Genomic DNA, 16,789 nt, shown 5'->3' with positions numbered 1-16,789 from the left:
CTTCCTGTAGACAGCAGATGCAGGGAGAGGCAGAGGGGAAACGCCAAGCACTGCCACTGAGAGCTCAGTCATCAATAAAGCAGAGAGGGCATCATGTGTGCCTTATGTTTGTATTTTACTAACGTAGAGAGGAAATACTGAGCGGATTTTGGGTGAGGAATCGACTCTTATAAGACTACACGTTGCATGTCAAGCACCAAACGCATGCCTTCTGTGTGTGTTTCCAGGTAACATCTCCACCAGAGTGAAACAGGAAGTGTCGTCTGTGAGCAGCCATGGGCCAGAGAGCTGCGCTTCTGCTCAGTGAGCTGCTGCTGCTGCTGCTGACAGCCTCACGCACTCTCCTCGCAGTCAGCTTCCCAGAGGACACCGTACCCCTCGATGTCGTTGACGCGCACTGTGAGTACACACACGCACATGAAGTCAGCAGAGACGGGGGGAGGGTGGAGATAGATTAAAATTACTGCAACGTCACTTAAAAAAGTCAACAACTATCCTTAATGCACACTTTTTACTCACTCCGGTCACATGTGAAATGAAGACGGAAACCGGCGGGTGGCTTTTTCTGGTCGTGTCAGCAGTTCAAACACTAGCATGCCATATCCATGGTAATAAAATCAATCAGCTGTAGCATTAAGTGGCTTTCATTCTCATCTCTGGGAGAACAGAGATGTGCTGAAGTAGGCAGCCATTATCTAAAGCACAAACACAACACAATGACAAACAGATGTAATTATGCAGAATATATTTGTACTGTACCATTACTTTAATTGCAGGAGGATTTGTTGGAAGCACACACAGCATATTTATTTCTAATCAGAGCAGTGGAGTTAAATCTAGCGGGAGGTGAGCGTGCCTTATCCGTGCTGCAGATTCCCATTAATAGCCTGCATGCGTGATGTCTTCACAGTTGCACGGCGGTACCCTGTGTTCAGAGGCAGGCCCTCTGGCAACGAGTCACAGCACCGCCTTGACTTTCAGCTGATGACCAAGATACAGGACACTCTGTTCATCGCTGGCAGGTAAACTCAACACACAAACACTATCTCTCTTCTCTTTCACACATCCCCCACACCAACATACTCAGTCACTCCTTGGCAGGTAAACAGTGGTCTGAGCGGGGAAAAAAAGCTCTTAGTGTTATTGGATCTGTGGCTTTCCAAGCCTGCATCTGATGTATATGGTCGGTATTGATCCGGGAGAGGCGTCTATCATGCGGCTGTGACGCTCCGTCAGGGGTTTCTTGGCATCTTTACATGTCTTTTTGGTATTTATGACTGCCGGGATTAATCTGAGCGGCAGCACTAATATTGTAGCAGGAAATCACTCTGACATCTACAGTATAAAACTCCCACCTCTGGAGCCCCTGTAATCAGCAGCACATGTATCACTGCTGGCAAGTGGATCCTCCTGTCGTCAGTTTGGGGTATTCACATGTTTTTTGCTGAAAGTGGAGCAAAATGTTGATCTCTGTGGGCTAGTAAAATATGATCCTCGCTGGTTTTATTACATTTTAAATAACCAGCATATAATCAAAACAATAAGGGGCTGTCATATAAAGTGGTACAGCAGAGAATAGTCAGGTTTTCAGTTGCATAAAAGAAGAATTAAATATGCATTTACTCCCTGTACGTTACTCAGACAGAAGGTTTATATGAGATTTGAATTAACTATATTCTAGTCTCATCATCTTCAGTTTTTGCAGGTTTTTCACAGAAAATAACGAAGGTTTTTAAAAAAGGAAATATTGTTCCCTAGATGTAAAAAACATATTTTTTCAGTGAAAATGAAAATTGTGACACAAAAATGATCATTCTCACTAATCACAAGTCATATCGCAATTGCAATATCTCTAAAAATATATTCACAATTCGATGTTTTTGACTGTCATCAGCAACCCATTTCACTTCATTTTACCACAAACCAAAACGTTGTTTGTTTCCTGCTGCAAGAAGAAGCTGAAACCATAGTTCAGAGCAAATGAACTGTCCCTCTGAGAATGTACAAATCAATAAATGGCTGAACCACACAGTGGATAAGTTGAAAATTGTATTTTTAAAGGGGCACTTTGTAGTTTTGGGGAAGAAATTTTAATCGGTAGAGAAAGATCTTCATTGATGGATATGTTGGATAATATGTATGATGGATTGTTTATATGTGGCGGACCCTGCCACCTTTCTAGCTTCAAACAGTGTTCTGGGGACCTTATTTTCCTCTGAGAACAGTTCGTTTATTCAGTTATGGAAAAAATAAACATGTCTCAATTTGTATTATTACCTCATTAATATTGTAAATATAAAAATTCTGAGTTAGAATTTCTTCTCCAGAACTAGGTAGTGCCTTTTTTTAAAAGAAGACCTGAATGAGTTTTTTTACTAACATTAAAAATAAACCCTGACAAAGCCCCAGATTTTTATTTTGAAACAGGAAAAATGGAAAATGTTGAGCCCTATATTTTTATCAAAGCGTATTCCCTGCTGTGCTGTGTCACTGAGCTGTGAGTTCTGTTGTTGTGTGTCCGCAGAGATCAGGTGTACCTCGTCAGTCTGAGAGAATCCTACAGGAATGAGATCATTCCTTACCGGGTAAGATTCTCCCCACAAGCTGCTCTCTCAATCTGCAGACACTAAAAAGGGCTCCATAGAAAACACAGAGCCATTCATCACAAACTGGACAGGTTGTAAAATGAGCAAGTGAAAGAGGGAGGACTGTGTTTGTGTGTGCGTGCGTGCCTGCACGTGCCAGTGTGTGCATGTGTCTAATGCTCCATGTTGGATTTTACAGAAGCTTACATGGCGATCAGGCCAAGCTGACAGAGAGATGTGCGCCGTCAAGGGAAAACACAGAGTACGTATTAAACAGCTTTCATCTCGCACCTTCTATCCTATATATTCCACCAGAGACTTAAACTGTGAGCAGAGAAGCTGGCTGCCTCTAAAAACGCTCTTCCATGTTTTGTGTCTGTTTTCAGGACGAGTGCCACAACTTTATCAAAGTGCTGGTTCCCAGAAACGACGACCTGGTGTTCATCTGTGGTACCAACGGCTTCAACCCCATGTGCAGATACTACAGGGTCAGTAGCCAGTGCCAGGATCTGCTATTAGTCAGAGGTTGCACCACAATCAGTGCATTTACAGATCGACATGTAATACCAGAGAGCGTCTCTTCCTCTGCAAAGCATGTGTGATTGTCAGTTTACGGGAGGGGAAGGGTGAGGGCTGATTGTCCATTAGTTAATTGATCACGGATGGCGTCTTTCTTCTCAGACAGATAAAAAAATTAATAAAAGTATAAAATGCTCAAATGGGCGGCCGTTAATATACCTGGGCGGACTGTGCAAGTAAATTATTTGTGTAGGAAACACTGGTTAATAAGTGTTTGTCAGCAGGCTTTATTTTAAGTCCAACCGGACAATGCATATTAATTATTGCTAGCTTGACTGCGGAGCCCTTCGTGTGCAAAACTAAAGCTAGAGGGGTAGTTAAAGTGTCATAGTTTGAAGCTTAAGGCCACGGATCAAGCTGGGAGTGGGAGAATGTGTTTCTCGTGTAAATGCTCTTAAAGTGATTTGGGTAACACGCCCCTCATTTTAATGTCTCTTTAAATAAATTTGACTGGACTGATTCACGTGTGTGCTACTGCTTCTGTGTGTGTTTGTTTCCTCTGTGTCCCATGACAAAACCCCTCTAATGTGTGGGTGATTTCTGTATTCCCCTCAGCTGGATAACCTCGAGTTTGATGGCGAGGAGATCAATGGATTGGCACGATGCCCGTTTGACTCCAAGCAAACCAACGTTGCCCTCTTTGCTGGTAAGGGTCAAACGCACATCCGCCCACGCTTGTAGTTACTCTTGCTTAAGACGAACTAATGTGTTCCTACTTATGCTCTCATTATCACCTCTGAGTCTTTGCCTCGGTAAAACTGTGCCTGCAGCGATAACAAGTCAGCCAATTAAGCCTTATCAACCAAGAGAAACAACAAAGCAGTGAAGAGCAGTGTATCCTAGTTTTTGGTGACTGTACTCCTTGTTGTTTTGTGTTTTTTAGAAGGGAAGCTGTATTCTGCAACTGTAGCCGACTTCCAGGCCAGTGATGCGGTCATCTATCGCAGTATGGGTGATGGATCGGCCTTGAGGACCATCAAATATGACTCCAAATGGCTGAAAGGTACACAAACACCTCTTCATCACTCCCAATCTTTATCTCTCTCTCCCCTTGCGTTCCCGTGGATACACCTGTCCACCTGCCAGCTAGCTAAACGCCCATGATGCCTGTGCATGGTGCATGTATGTACGTGACTGTCAGAGCTGTTTTCAGAGTGATAGAGAGCTCTCCTGCCTTGCCAAGCTCCGTGGGGATATGGCCTGTTCTCTCCCAGGCAATCTAGGTCACCCCCAGTCATATACAGCCCTGTACAAATCCCTGAAATATTCAACATGCACAGTGGTGGTGACGGTGCAGAAATACACTTCAACTCTCTGCCTCTGTCTCTCCCTCAGAACCTCATTTCCTGCATGCAGCAGAGTACGGGAATTATGTGTACTTTTTCTACCGAGAGATTGCAGTGGAGCACAGCAATCTGGGCAAGGTAAGACAGTGCACCTGCCGTTTATAACGCATTACATATTCCACGCGGCTACAGTATGCAAGCCTTTGTCCTAAAAAGGCTTACACCTCCCTCGGTGCATGCGTTTTCTGCCACAAATGGCCCCTGTGGTAATGGGGCCCATTCAGGCGATAACAGTACATCACATTAGAACACACGAGAAATTTTAACAGCCAGTGTTTGCTGGGAATGTTCCACTAATGTAAAACCATTACACAGTGAGAGGATTTGTCTCTTCCGGAGATTGCGAGCTCTGTGTCGGCTTCTCCCCATGACACACACACACATGCAGAGGGCATTAGGATGTTCTATGTTTGGGGCCAACTTCAGCTTTGACCATGCCTCATCTCATCCTGAGCTGGTCTGGCCGAGCCGCAGGAGGCCAGCATCCTCCATCAGCCACCAGCCAATAAATATTTCAACCCTACTAATGCTTGGGTGACACCTGGCCTCTGATGGAGGTTTGCACTGGTAAATAATTAAAACTGTCAAAGCCGACTGCTTCACACACTTCATTTTTACGCTAAGCCTTTGTAATACATGCAATCAAACATAATCACACTGCACTGCATACGTTCCTTTTTTTAATGTTTGCTCCAGTCAGGGTGAAAGTGAAAAGATGAGAGTGTTTGTTTGTGAGGTCTTCCGTGGCGAGTTGCTACAGGATGGAGATGCATTATTCAGCACGTTGAAGTGTTTTTAGTGACGTTCACTCAGCTGCCTCCCTCTTCCTCCCGCCTCTGTCCTCTATTAAACTTCGGATCTCTGCAGGTTGTGTATTCTCGTGTGGCCCGGATCTGTAAGAATGACGTCGGCGGGTCACAGCGGGTGCTGGAGAAGCACTGGACGTCTTTCGTGAAGGCGAGGCTTAATTGCTCTGTGCCGGGGGAGTCTTTCTTCTACTTTGATGTGCTTCAGTCCATCACTGACATCATCAACATCAACGGGGTTCCCTCGGTGGTGGGTGTGTTCACCACGCAGATGAACAGGTGAGCCATGCCTGCTGGTTGTTGTTGGATTTCTGATGCAGAGGACAGACGTCAAACACGGACGTGAGATTAATGTATTTCTTTCTCGACAGTATCCCAGGGTCAGCAGTGTGTGCGTTCTCCATGGCTGACATCGAGAAAGTATTCTGGGGCCGCTTCAAAGAGCAGAAGACTCCTGACTCCGTGTGGACTCCGTATCCAGAGGAGAAGCTGCCCAAACCTCGGTGAGGATTTCAAACTGGGCTTTTCTCTGAGCAGGTGGCGCTTGATTCAGCAGCTGTTTGCCACCTGTCAGTTTTTTCCCCTTTTCTTAACCCTTCTTTGTCCAGGTTAAACCCAATGAAATCAAATCTTTCTCACTAGTTATTAGCTTTGACCCAGCACACACATTCACCATCTGCTGGTGATTAAATAATTAATTTGGCATAATTAGATGCGTTGCATATTTAACCTGTTTACAGTCGGCACGTATATTTGCAGCCCGGCCCTTGTGTCTAAAACACAAAGTCCATGCAGCACCTCATTACCCCAGTGAATCATTGATGGAGAATAACCGTGCATATGTATATTTTATGTTTCCAGCTGAGGCCTTTTTGTGATCCTAATAAGCACCTGCTCCTCACCCCCCACCCTCTCGTTGCACCCTTCATCCATTTCAATACACGTTATTATGACTCCCTGGTGTGTGATCGTATGGGCTGATCTTTGACCTTTTGCCCTCTGTGCATGTGCGCCCTCCATTCCAGACCCGGGTGCTGTGCAGGTCATGGTCCAGCTGCGTCCTTAAAGAGCTCCATCGAGTTCCCGGACGATACCCTGCAGTTCATCAAGTCGCACCCCCTCATGGACACAGCTGTGCCTTCTATCGGGGATGAGCCGTGGTTCACCAAGACTCGAGTCAGGTAAATGCAGACTAATGAAATACTTCAGTTTGTTTTAAATACTAGTAATAGTTTTTAGAACAAAATCATATTTTTTTTTTTTTTTACCAAATATGCCAAACTTTTCTCATCGCATCAGCATTTAATGCAGTCCGAACACAAGCAGCGCTCACAGAACAAATTAGATAATATTATGATATGATCAAGAAATAAATGAACCAGACTAAATAGTCTGACAAAGCATTTGCAGGGTTCATACGGGTGCTGGAAATCCTTGAAAATGCTTAAATTCTGATGTGGTATTTTCAAGGATTAAAAAGTGCTTGAAACTACTAAACCTTTAACTTCATCACTTTCAGAGTAAATAGATTTATATTGTCTTAGCCAGTTTATAGGATGCAAAGTCTACTTACAGACAAGTGACACATTTTGAAACTGTTTGCTTTACTTTGATATCTCATCCTGCTGTAGAGTGCAATGCCCAAACAATATATTTGGTTGCTTATAGCCCAAACACATCTGATTAAATACGATGAAGTGGAATAACCATTTTGAGTATATGTACTGTCTAAATATGGAATTTACCGCAGCTGTAAGGCACTAGAAAGCTTTAAAAATGCCACTTGAAAATGCTTGACGTCATCAGGTCAGATTTTAAAGATGGTGCACACACTTTACTATGGGCTCCTCAAAAAAGGCATATTTTAAACTCACTTGACAGTAGTGCCGATATTCGATTTTTGGGCCTGATGCTGATAAAAGGCCGACAGTATCCACGCATATATGCACGTTTTGTTTTTTTTTGATCCCTCAAATGTAATGATCAAGCACTTGTGACATTTTACAGTTTAACAATAAACTTTTATTGCCTACAATGAAATTCAGTGCACTGAAACAGTAAACTTAATTTGAAAATCAATAATTATAAATGAGCCCAAACCTTTTCTGCATTATGATCTCTCTTTTTTTTTTTTCTTTTTTTTTTTTTTAAGTATCATAGCAGTGCATATTGGACTGCATATACAACAAATCCAATAAATCTATAATAGGCCAATATCGGTCAGTATTGGGAGATTGTCAGACCTTTTCTTGGTTGGGTTTTTTTAACTGTCTCATATGGTGTCTGTGTTTTGTTTTGTTATTTTAACTCTTGCACCCCAGTTCAGGTGTGGTTTTCTACAACAGATAGCAAGTAAACTGACTCAGTACTGCAAAAGCACAAGAGATTAACACCCAGTTAAAAAAAAGTCTGACCTTTAGTTACTCAAGAGCTGAAGTGATTTATGTATTCAGAATGACCTTTTGAATGGGAGAACCCCTGCTGTGTGTAACATATGCTCCTCTGCTGTGTGTGAAGGTACAGACTGACAGCGCTGGCTGTGGACAATGAAGCCGGACCTCACAAGAACCACACAGTGGTGTTCATCGGGGCTGAGTCAGGGGTTGTCCTCAAGGTTTTGGCTAAGACCTCCTCTGTGTCCCTGAATGACAGCCTGCTTCTGGAGGAAATAGATGTCTTCAACAAGGCAAAGTAGGGACACATGCACTTTTCACCCTCTGTCTGTCTGCTTCTGTTCTCCTTTTCTCTTCCCGTTCTGTCTTCTGGCGGAGGAGTCAGCAACTCTTGAAGTGAAACTTCCTGGCACAGACGGCAATGTTTGTCTTGTCTGTTTTCTCATGCATGTGTGTCATTTCATTTTTATTATGTGCTTAATTTGTGAATGCGAACACACGCGCCGCCACGTGTCAGAGGTTAAAATCCTGTTAAATTGGGAGAAAAGGCTTTATGTGACTTCTCCACCTAACAAGTGATTAAATCTACCGAGACTGAAACAGTAGACAGACTTATCTGATAAACCTCTGATCAGGTTTCTCGCTTCCCTTTCCCAGGTGCCTGTCTAACCATGAGGATGACAAGCGTGTCCTCTCGCTGCACGTGGACAAAGACGCACACAGCCTGTATGTCGCCTTTTCAAGCTGTGTCATCCGTATTCCCCTGAGTCGCTGCGAAAGGCATTCTTCCTGCCACAAGTAAGTGAAGCGCTCGTGGGCATTGCGGGGGTTAAAATGTCCTTTGTACGGCCGGTCATAGGTTTGTGACTTTATTGTTTTGTTTTTCAGTAAATGTCATAAAAGAAACTGTAACAGCCTCACCTTAAGTTAATGTTCAATCAGTCACAAATGATTATAGTGCTCTTTCCCAGAATCATTTAACCCAGTGGTCTGATGTGTACGTGTGTTCCTGTGTTTGTGTGGCAACCAGGTCCTGCATCGCATCAAGGGATCCATACTGTGGGTGGAGGCCTCATGGAGCCTGTGAAAGGATACAGCCTGGTCTTTTGTAAGTTCAAGCCTCAGCAGCAACATAAATAGAGATGTTCCAATATCAGTATCGCGAATGCCTCTGATACTGCCTAAAATGCTGGAGTCGATGTCAGCGAATAAACAAGTCTAAGTACTAATCCAATACGACATCATTATTTTGTTGGAAACAGGACCCTGCTACTTCCCAGCAGTGCCCCGTACACCTGTATGCAACTAAAGAAATGCATGGACTGCTAGACCAAATCCATTTTTTGGTGGATAGCAAAAAAAACAAACACCTAAAATGCTTTAGAGGTGTTCTGAATTGCAATTCAAATAGGATTTCTACAGCTGTGTCTCAGTTCTGACCCTCTGATCACTCACATTGGATTTTCAAGTATGGCAGAATGAGCAGAATCCATGCTGCTACAAGCTGAATGGTATAGAAGACAACACAGAGCTTCAACATCCATACCACAGCAGCCCAGCAAGATATGTTGATGATGTCTAGACACAAAAATCCAATCTGATCACTTACAAATCACGGTGCGGACACTCCGTCTCTCAGATCTCATTTGAGAAGCAAATCTGATTTGCCTGCAGTCTGAACATCGTCTGAAATGCTGGAATCATTATCGATGCACCGATCCAGTACCACATAATTCATTTATTAGAAACAGGACCCTGCTACTTCCCAGCAGCATCCCGTATACCTGTATGCAACGGACAGATTTTAGTAGCCAACAGTTATTAACAGCAAGCGACTTGTGTAACTTAGTAGCATATGGCTGTCCACTGGTGTCAAATTTGTACGCCATTAAACAAAGTTCAGGTATCGGTACATCTCTAAATATTAAGCGCAAGTTCTCGAGATGACTCTTTGATTAATCTGTTTCCATCTCTTCTTTGCTCTTTTTTAGGACTGGGTATGAGCAGGACATTGAGTCAGGAAACACAGCCCACCTGGGAGACTGTCAAGGTAAGAATCTCATCTCCATACCATGCCATCAATCCTGAGACATATACAAACACACAGATACACATACACTGACACACACATCAACGTACGCAAATGAAACACAAACTCATCTCCACACACACCATGAGCCTGCACACTCACACCAGTAACCACTCCAGTAACTTGCCCCTACATAAGTCTATGTGCAGTATTAACACACACATCTGCATACAGTACATGGCCACCTGTAACTTACACCGCCTGTGAGGCACAAACATGGACATGTACAATTAAGGGTCATGCTCAGCTGGTGCAAACGGTAGAGGTCTTCAGATATCTGATGGCAGAAAAAGTGCCTTCACTGATTTTACTTTAAAGCTTCTGTTAAAGCTTCTGTCCCTTCATTTGTACCGACTGAACATGACCCGGGCTGAACCTCAGTATTGATCAGAACCAGAGGGCTTTCAGAGACTCCAGTGAGAGGAGGACACTGCTAGCGAGTGCTTTATATCTTTATCGTTAAACCAAATAAACTGCACTCTTAGTGTCTCTTAGGGATTTTAGTTTTTAGTTTTTACTCCTGAATTCCCATATGCTGATTTCTTGTTCTTTTAATTCTTTTAGCGTTTTTGGGCACTACATCAGCGCCAGATTACAAATCATTTGGCGACCCTACCTCTGGTTAGTTTGATCTTTTACTCAAATGGTTTCTTTCCTTGAGTTCAGCATCTCCAACCCTGTCTTTCCACCACTGCAACCATTCATCTTTTCTTACCTGAATGTCACCTGCTTCATTTTCCATCGTCACAAACAACAGATTCACCAGGCGACATCGGTGCTCTATCTCAGCACAGACTCACTTCCTCCTTTTCACTCATCGATTCCCGTTCAATCCCTCCGCCCTTCTTGCATGCCCACCCACCCACCATCCCTTGGCATCCTTACTGTTGTGTACCAACTCCTCTTTGAACCTCAGTCTCTTTTTCCTGTTCCAAATTGTCTGAAAAAAGGTACTTTGATTGGTCTGTGAATGTGAAAAACACATTTTGTTAAAACTTAACTGTGGTTTATTCACTATTCTTTCAGTCACTAACCTTAAAAATTACCCATTGCCCAAGCGTACTAACCGGGATGATAACAGTATGCTTTACCCACGTCTGCACAGTTTGTTAACAATTTGTTTGTCACCACAGACATGGAGTTTTCATCAACGCCAGTCACTGTCCACCCCAGTGGACCCATACACCCCCCAGTACTCATACCCACTCAGAGCCCCAGCTCTGGGCCTGGTCCAGAGCTCTACGGCTCAGGCTTTGTGCTGCAGGATGACCCAGCCACCTCCCATTCTTTAGACTCTATCCCAGGGGGCCAAGAGGGTAAGGCCCGCAGGGAGGCAGCCAGCATGCTGCATTGAGCTTGATCTGAGAGCTGCCAACAACTCTCACTGAGCCACACAAATGGGAATCCACACATAGACTCACATATGCAAACACACACGTGCACACAACGGCAGCTTTTTAGGGTTTTCAGTAAATAACCTCGCAGATTTTCATTTAGTCTCTTTCTTTTTCATATAAACACTTTCATACATAATTTAAGTTACTATACATATTATATTTTAATGTTCCCATTGTTATCTTTTCTTTAACTTGTAATTTTCTTCTGTTCTTTCTTATTTCTTTCTTTTCAATAATTTATTCAGTCTTCTTATCATTAAACCTTACACTCCTTTTTCTCATATAGTTTCTTTAAAAACTTTTGTTTGGATTTATCTTCTCTCTCTGCCAGTATAGATTTTTTTTAACTCAAGCTCTCTAGTAATAGTTTACCCTGGCTGGTAGATCATTGACTGGGCCTGCTCTGCCACATCATTGTTGTGGCTGCACGGTTGATGACTAACTCTTTCAATGTCTGTGGTTACTAACAAACCTCCAGTAGAGCAGTCGCTACCCCAACACCTGGAAGGCAAGCACTGCTTCTCTATCCTTCGAACAACTCCCTGATCTCTTGAGCGGAACATTGATTTGGCTCCTGACCTCAGATAACAGTGCACTCCTAACCCTCTGGTACCGGCTAAACGCATGACAAAAAGCCTCTCATGGAACGTGGATCAAGGCAACACTTTCAGTCTTCCCTTCTGAACTAACATAGCTCTGCTATTTATAGATGGTGAAATGGATGTGGGTACCTAACAGCTTCTGCCAATTTTCACCATCTCTCTTCTCCATCTGGGTTTAGATGAATAGAAATGTGACAATATTTATGTAATTGGTTGTGGTTGACTGCCTACCTTGTATTGGGGGGGGGGGGGGGGGGGGGGGGTTGTAGAAGCAGAAACTCATGCATGAATGTGTCCACACACAAACATGCACATTTCTGCAGTCGAATGGGGTGGGATGCTTCACTGAGCACTTTGACTCTTTTCACCAGGGGGTTAACCAGTGCATCAATGTTTTGTAGGTGTGTGGGATAACCAAGCAGGTGAAACCAACCAGATGGTCCACATGAACATCCTCATCACCTGCGTGTTTGCTGCTTTCCTCATGGGTGCCCTCTTGGCTGGTCTGATTGTTTTCTGCTACCGAGATTCATTCCTTCGTAAGCCAAGACATGTACACAAGGATGCTGAGTCTGCACCATCCTGCTCTGATTCCACTGGGAGCTTTGTCAAGCTCAACGGCCTCTTTGACAGCCCTGTAAAGGTAAGGCCATAAAAACAGCTCCAGTACTACAGTAGCGATTGAAGTAGATGCGAAACAATGCCTAATCCAACTCTCTTGATTTGTTTTCTTATCCTTAGGAGTACCAAACCAACATCGATTCTCCCAAGCTGTACACTAATCTGCTGAGCAACGGCAAAGACCTGAGCACACCCAACGGTGACACCAAGACCATGATCCTGAGGGACGGCTGTCAGCCCCCTGAGCTGGCTGCCCTGCCTACACCAGAGTCCACCCCTGTGCTTCAGCAGAAAGGCCTGCAGCCCATCAAAAACCAGTGGGAGAGGGCTCAAGGGAAGGCCAGTGGGCCCCGTAAGGAGTCCAACTCGTCAGCCAAGAGTCCTCAGTTTCTCACTGCTCCTCCAAACTCCAACTCCCACCAACCTCACCTCGCCCTGGGACACTCGCACATCCCTAGTGCAGTTGTCCTGCCCAACGCCACACATGACCACCACAGCTTTGACGATGGAGATGATACACTGCCACATTCATCAGAAAAGAAGCTGAAGAATCCAGATTCTAAGGGAAGTAGGAAAGAACAAAAGCGGTCTGTGGATGCCAGAAATACCCTAAATGACCTTTTAAAACACCTCAATGACTCTGTGGCCAACCCCAAGGCCATTCTTCAAGAGGGACAAGGGCCCCGCCCAAGGCAACACCTCACACTGGAGCCCATGGAGGAACTAACTGAATTGCCCCCCAGGGTGCCCAGCCGTGAGGCTTCCCTCTATTCTCCCTCCTCCTCCTTGCCCAGGCACAGCCCCACCAAGAGGGTTGATGTGCCCATGCCCAGCACTCCCACCACACCAACGGGCAGCCTGAGCATGGGGGGTACCCTGGAGAGGCAAAGAGGGGGGTATCAACTCCACCGGAGTGCCTCTCACAGGCAGTCCTTATCCACCTCACCAAATGGGGTAACCATGGGGGTGTCTGTGTCTCGCCAACACAGTATGAACAGAGGGGGTTACATGCCTCCAACACCCCCCTCCAGACTTGACTCCCATGGCGGAGTGATGGGGGCAGGAATGCACTCAGCCCACCCATCCTCTGTATCCCGACAGAGCAGCTACAGTGCGCATGGCTCACTCCCTCGCACAGGGCTTAAACGGACCCCATCGCTAAAGCCAGATGTGCCCCCTAAACCCAACGGGTTTTCACCACAGACTCCACAGATGCGAGTGGTCAATAAGTACAGTTATTGAAGGAGCATGGACACAAGAGTGAGCTCTTGGCCTCGACTGTAAAGCTTTGAGCCCTGAGGGCTTGGGGGGCGGGCTATGGATGGGGTAGGGCCTATTGTGTGTTTGTGTATCGACTTGAGGTGTGTTCCCCCTTTAAATGATATGCACATTCACTCACACTAAAAAGGGAAAATCACACATGTGGCCAAAGATACTCCTTGGAGCTTTTTCGCTCCCTTATGTCTCCATCTCGCTCCCTTGTCACGGTAACCGCAGGATATGAAAAGTGGACAGTGGTGAATCTGCTGCTCCCCTTATATCTGGGCTTGGGTGTCACCCGTTCCCATGTTAGGTACGAGGTTTAGGACACTAGCTGGGGCCGCCACGGCGTCGGTGCATGTGGTACCAGGTTAAAAACAGTGGAATACTTGAAGAATGGGTCTCATTTGTCACTGCCCTTGAGCACTGTCTTCCCACTAATGTGAACTGAACAAAGAAGAGAGGTAGGCCATGCCTTTGTTAGTAAGGTGGCTGGGGGCAGAGGAGAGGATACTCAAAAATCATAGTGTGCGTGTTGCTTAAAATACATATGAGCGCAAACAGCTGAATCAAACAGCAGGCGAACAAAGAAAAAGAGTGCGGATGATTGTGTGAGTGTGAGTGTGTGTGTTGGTTGACTGGAAAGCAGGTTTGTGTAAAGGCTGTGCTCAATGTGGCTTTCACATTTGGTTATCAAGAGTGGTGCCACATGCCAGAGGATGCACCTTAAGACCTGTCTCAGACCTGAGTCACTGTCTTTCATTTTAATATTGTCTCTTCTCTGCTCTTGTTTGGACCCATCTGAACAGATCCAAAAACACATTTTGTGTATCACTGTAGTGTTTCTGGTCATTAGGTTAGACTGGTCATGCTGGGTGCATACTGGGACAGGGTCTCTGTAACTCACTGGGAAATTTTACATAGTACATTTGCTGCTATTGGTTTTAGACATAGGTGTTTGTCTTTGATTTCTTTCTCTACCCGACTTGGATAGCCCTTCATATGGGTGTGCACATCTGCTTGTGTGTGTGTGTGTGTGTGTGTGTGTGTGTGTGTGTGTGTGTGTGTGTGTGTGTGTGTGTGTGTGTGTGTGTGTTATACTGCAGACAGAAGCCAAGAATTACAGTTTTCAGCAACCAAACGCACTGGTAAAATAGACGTGAAAAAACTATTCTCTCCAAGACTGAAACCTCTCCTAACCTCCACTGCCCCTTTGTAAGAATTTATAGGTGGTTCAAGAGACTTCTTTCTTTATGTAGCAACGGTATTAAGAAAAAAAACATTTCTCATCTCATTCTGTAAGTGAATTTTGAACAAAATAATTTGCCTTTATCATGTTTTACTGTGTTATTTAAAAGAATTTACCATATGAACCTAAAGCAACACCAATGGTTTAGCCCACGTGTACGAATTCAACATTTTAGGGCACTTCTGTTCTGTTAAACCTGTGTGTCCCCTAACAGATGAACACTACAACTTTCCTCCTACATTAATCCTATTAAAAAAAGGTATATTAAAACTGACCCTAGAACAATACATGGATGTAACACCTCTGTCATCATCTGCCGTGCTGGTTCTGCAGCCCGTGTTCCCTGTGCAGCTTCCCTGCGAGTGGCCAGTGTACAATCAACACAACATTTTACCAATGTGTCCAAATGAGTCATGCTGGGAATGACAAGATCCTGTATATACTTAAATATTATAAATAAGGATTATAAATATTTTTAGGCAAGTGAACCTGAATCTGTGCATTGTGTGCCTTATTCACAAAACTACTACAGTATATAATATTGGCAAAGTCAATTGGTCCTCTGTATGTTATTGTCATATAGTGAATAAATCATTTTTTATACAAGCAATTTGAAAAACAGCAGGATGTGTTGGAAAATCACTACCTAATCCAAACTGAATTGATGTGGAAAAGAATTTTTTTGACAAGCATTCCACTTGTGAATGCTGGTTGTACAAAAGGACAGTCAGAAAACATATAATTTGGGGTATAAATCGATTTCTCCTTTACTGCCGGTGTTGAAAGGAACGGTGTTAATCCACCACGTGGAGGTGCCATGCAGTGAATGTATTTTCTTGACAGTGGGATGTAGGGTGGTTAGACCTTGTACTGTGGAGCAGTCGGCTCAACGCAGCGCATCCTGCCCACAGCCAATGTATTAACACAGTGTTCATGTGAAAGCCGTCTGTTGGCATGGGCGGCGGTCACGCAGAATCTCAAATTCCCCAGGATTGCAGTGGCAGGAATCGTTTCTATTGGCCAGTAGGGACGACTGGATTCATTATTTGGGTGACATCTGCAATCCTATCCGAGTGTCAGTTGCCTGTTCAGCCCAAAGCCGCATTTTGTTTACAAGTGATGATTGTATGTAAAGACTTTCTGCCTGTCATCTAACCAGTGTTTGGGCTCTCTTTTCTACTCCACACATGCACACTGACGACATCACAGACATACACTCAACATACACTGCTCAACTGCCTTGTACATTGCAATATGAACGGGGTCTTTCTGTTGCAATCTAAATTGAAGCCTTTATATTTCAGTCTGAGCTCGGTGTATGTGCAGATGAACCGGATTTTGTCATGTCATTTTGATTTAAAATACTGTGCAACATGGCGATGCAAGGCCAGCTGTGTATATATGATCTCCAGAGTATTTGAGCGTGTAGATAATGTTGTAAAGTTGTACTGTGAATGTGTAAATAATAATGATGGTCTTTGTTTCATGATATTTTTTGTTGATTTTTTTAACACGGCATGTATAGTTGAAATAAAACATTACTGCACAGAAAGAGTAGTCTTTGGGGGGGTTTAAGTTGTGACATTCAGCCTGGGTGGGTTTTATAAATCAGATCATTATGTCATGTGTTTGCGGTGCAAGAGAGCACGATGGGGAGCTGAAAACAGTTAAATCAGATGCTTAGTGTCTTGTAAATCCAGCCTAAGAGCCATGAGATGTATTTGGTACTTACTGGATGACTTGGATGGGGGTAATTTATGTGTCCATGCAGAGCTCTGTGAGCTGACTATGACAGACTTTAAGAGTCGGCAGAATGATTAAGAGCTTCAGACTATTTTTAGAGCTGGGTTGTTTTGAAGTTT

At 44.2% G+C, this 16,789-nt stretch overlaps 1 protein-coding gene across 2 annotated transcripts; it reads left to right on the top strand.

Annotated features, from left to right (window-relative positions):
- The first annotated feature begins 271 nt into the window (after positions 1 to 271).
- sema6d (semaphorin 6D) lies at positions 272 to 16,479 on the top strand. Of its 2 annotated transcripts, XM_073465269.1 has the most exons (19): positions 276 to 399; positions 911 to 1,022; positions 2,525 to 2,585; positions 2,785 to 2,847; positions 2,972 to 3,073; positions 3,720 to 3,810; positions 4,048 to 4,167; positions 4,500 to 4,588; positions 5,378 to 5,595; positions 5,688 to 5,819; positions 6,342 to 6,497; positions 7,834 to 8,007; positions 8,367 to 8,507; positions 8,740 to 8,817; positions 9,701 to 9,759; positions 10,363 to 10,419; positions 10,932 to 11,114; positions 12,199 to 12,440; positions 12,539 to 16,479. In XM_073465269.1, exons 1-19 carry the CDS (start codon positions 276 to 278, stop codon positions 13,658 to 13,660), a joined length of 3,324 nt encoding a protein of 1,107 aa, XP_073321370.1. In that variant the 3' UTR covers positions 13,661 to 16,479. The 2 variants fall into 2 exon arrangements, with proteins under 2 accessions (XP_073321369.1, XP_073321370.1); XM_073465268.1 differs by lacking the exons at positions 10,363 to 10,419; positions 10,932 to 11,114 and having other exon boundaries at positions 272 to 399.
- Positions 16,480 to 16,789: the final 310 nt, after the last annotated feature.

This window comes from Pagrus major, chromosome 4, assembly GCF_040436345.1.
Source record: "Pagrus major chromosome 4, Pma_NU_1.0".
Classification (NCBI taxonomy): domain Eukaryota; kingdom Metazoa; phylum Chordata; class Actinopteri; order Spariformes; family Sparidae; genus Pagrus; species Pagrus major.
This window is presented reverse-complemented; position numbering and strand designations above follow the sequence as displayed.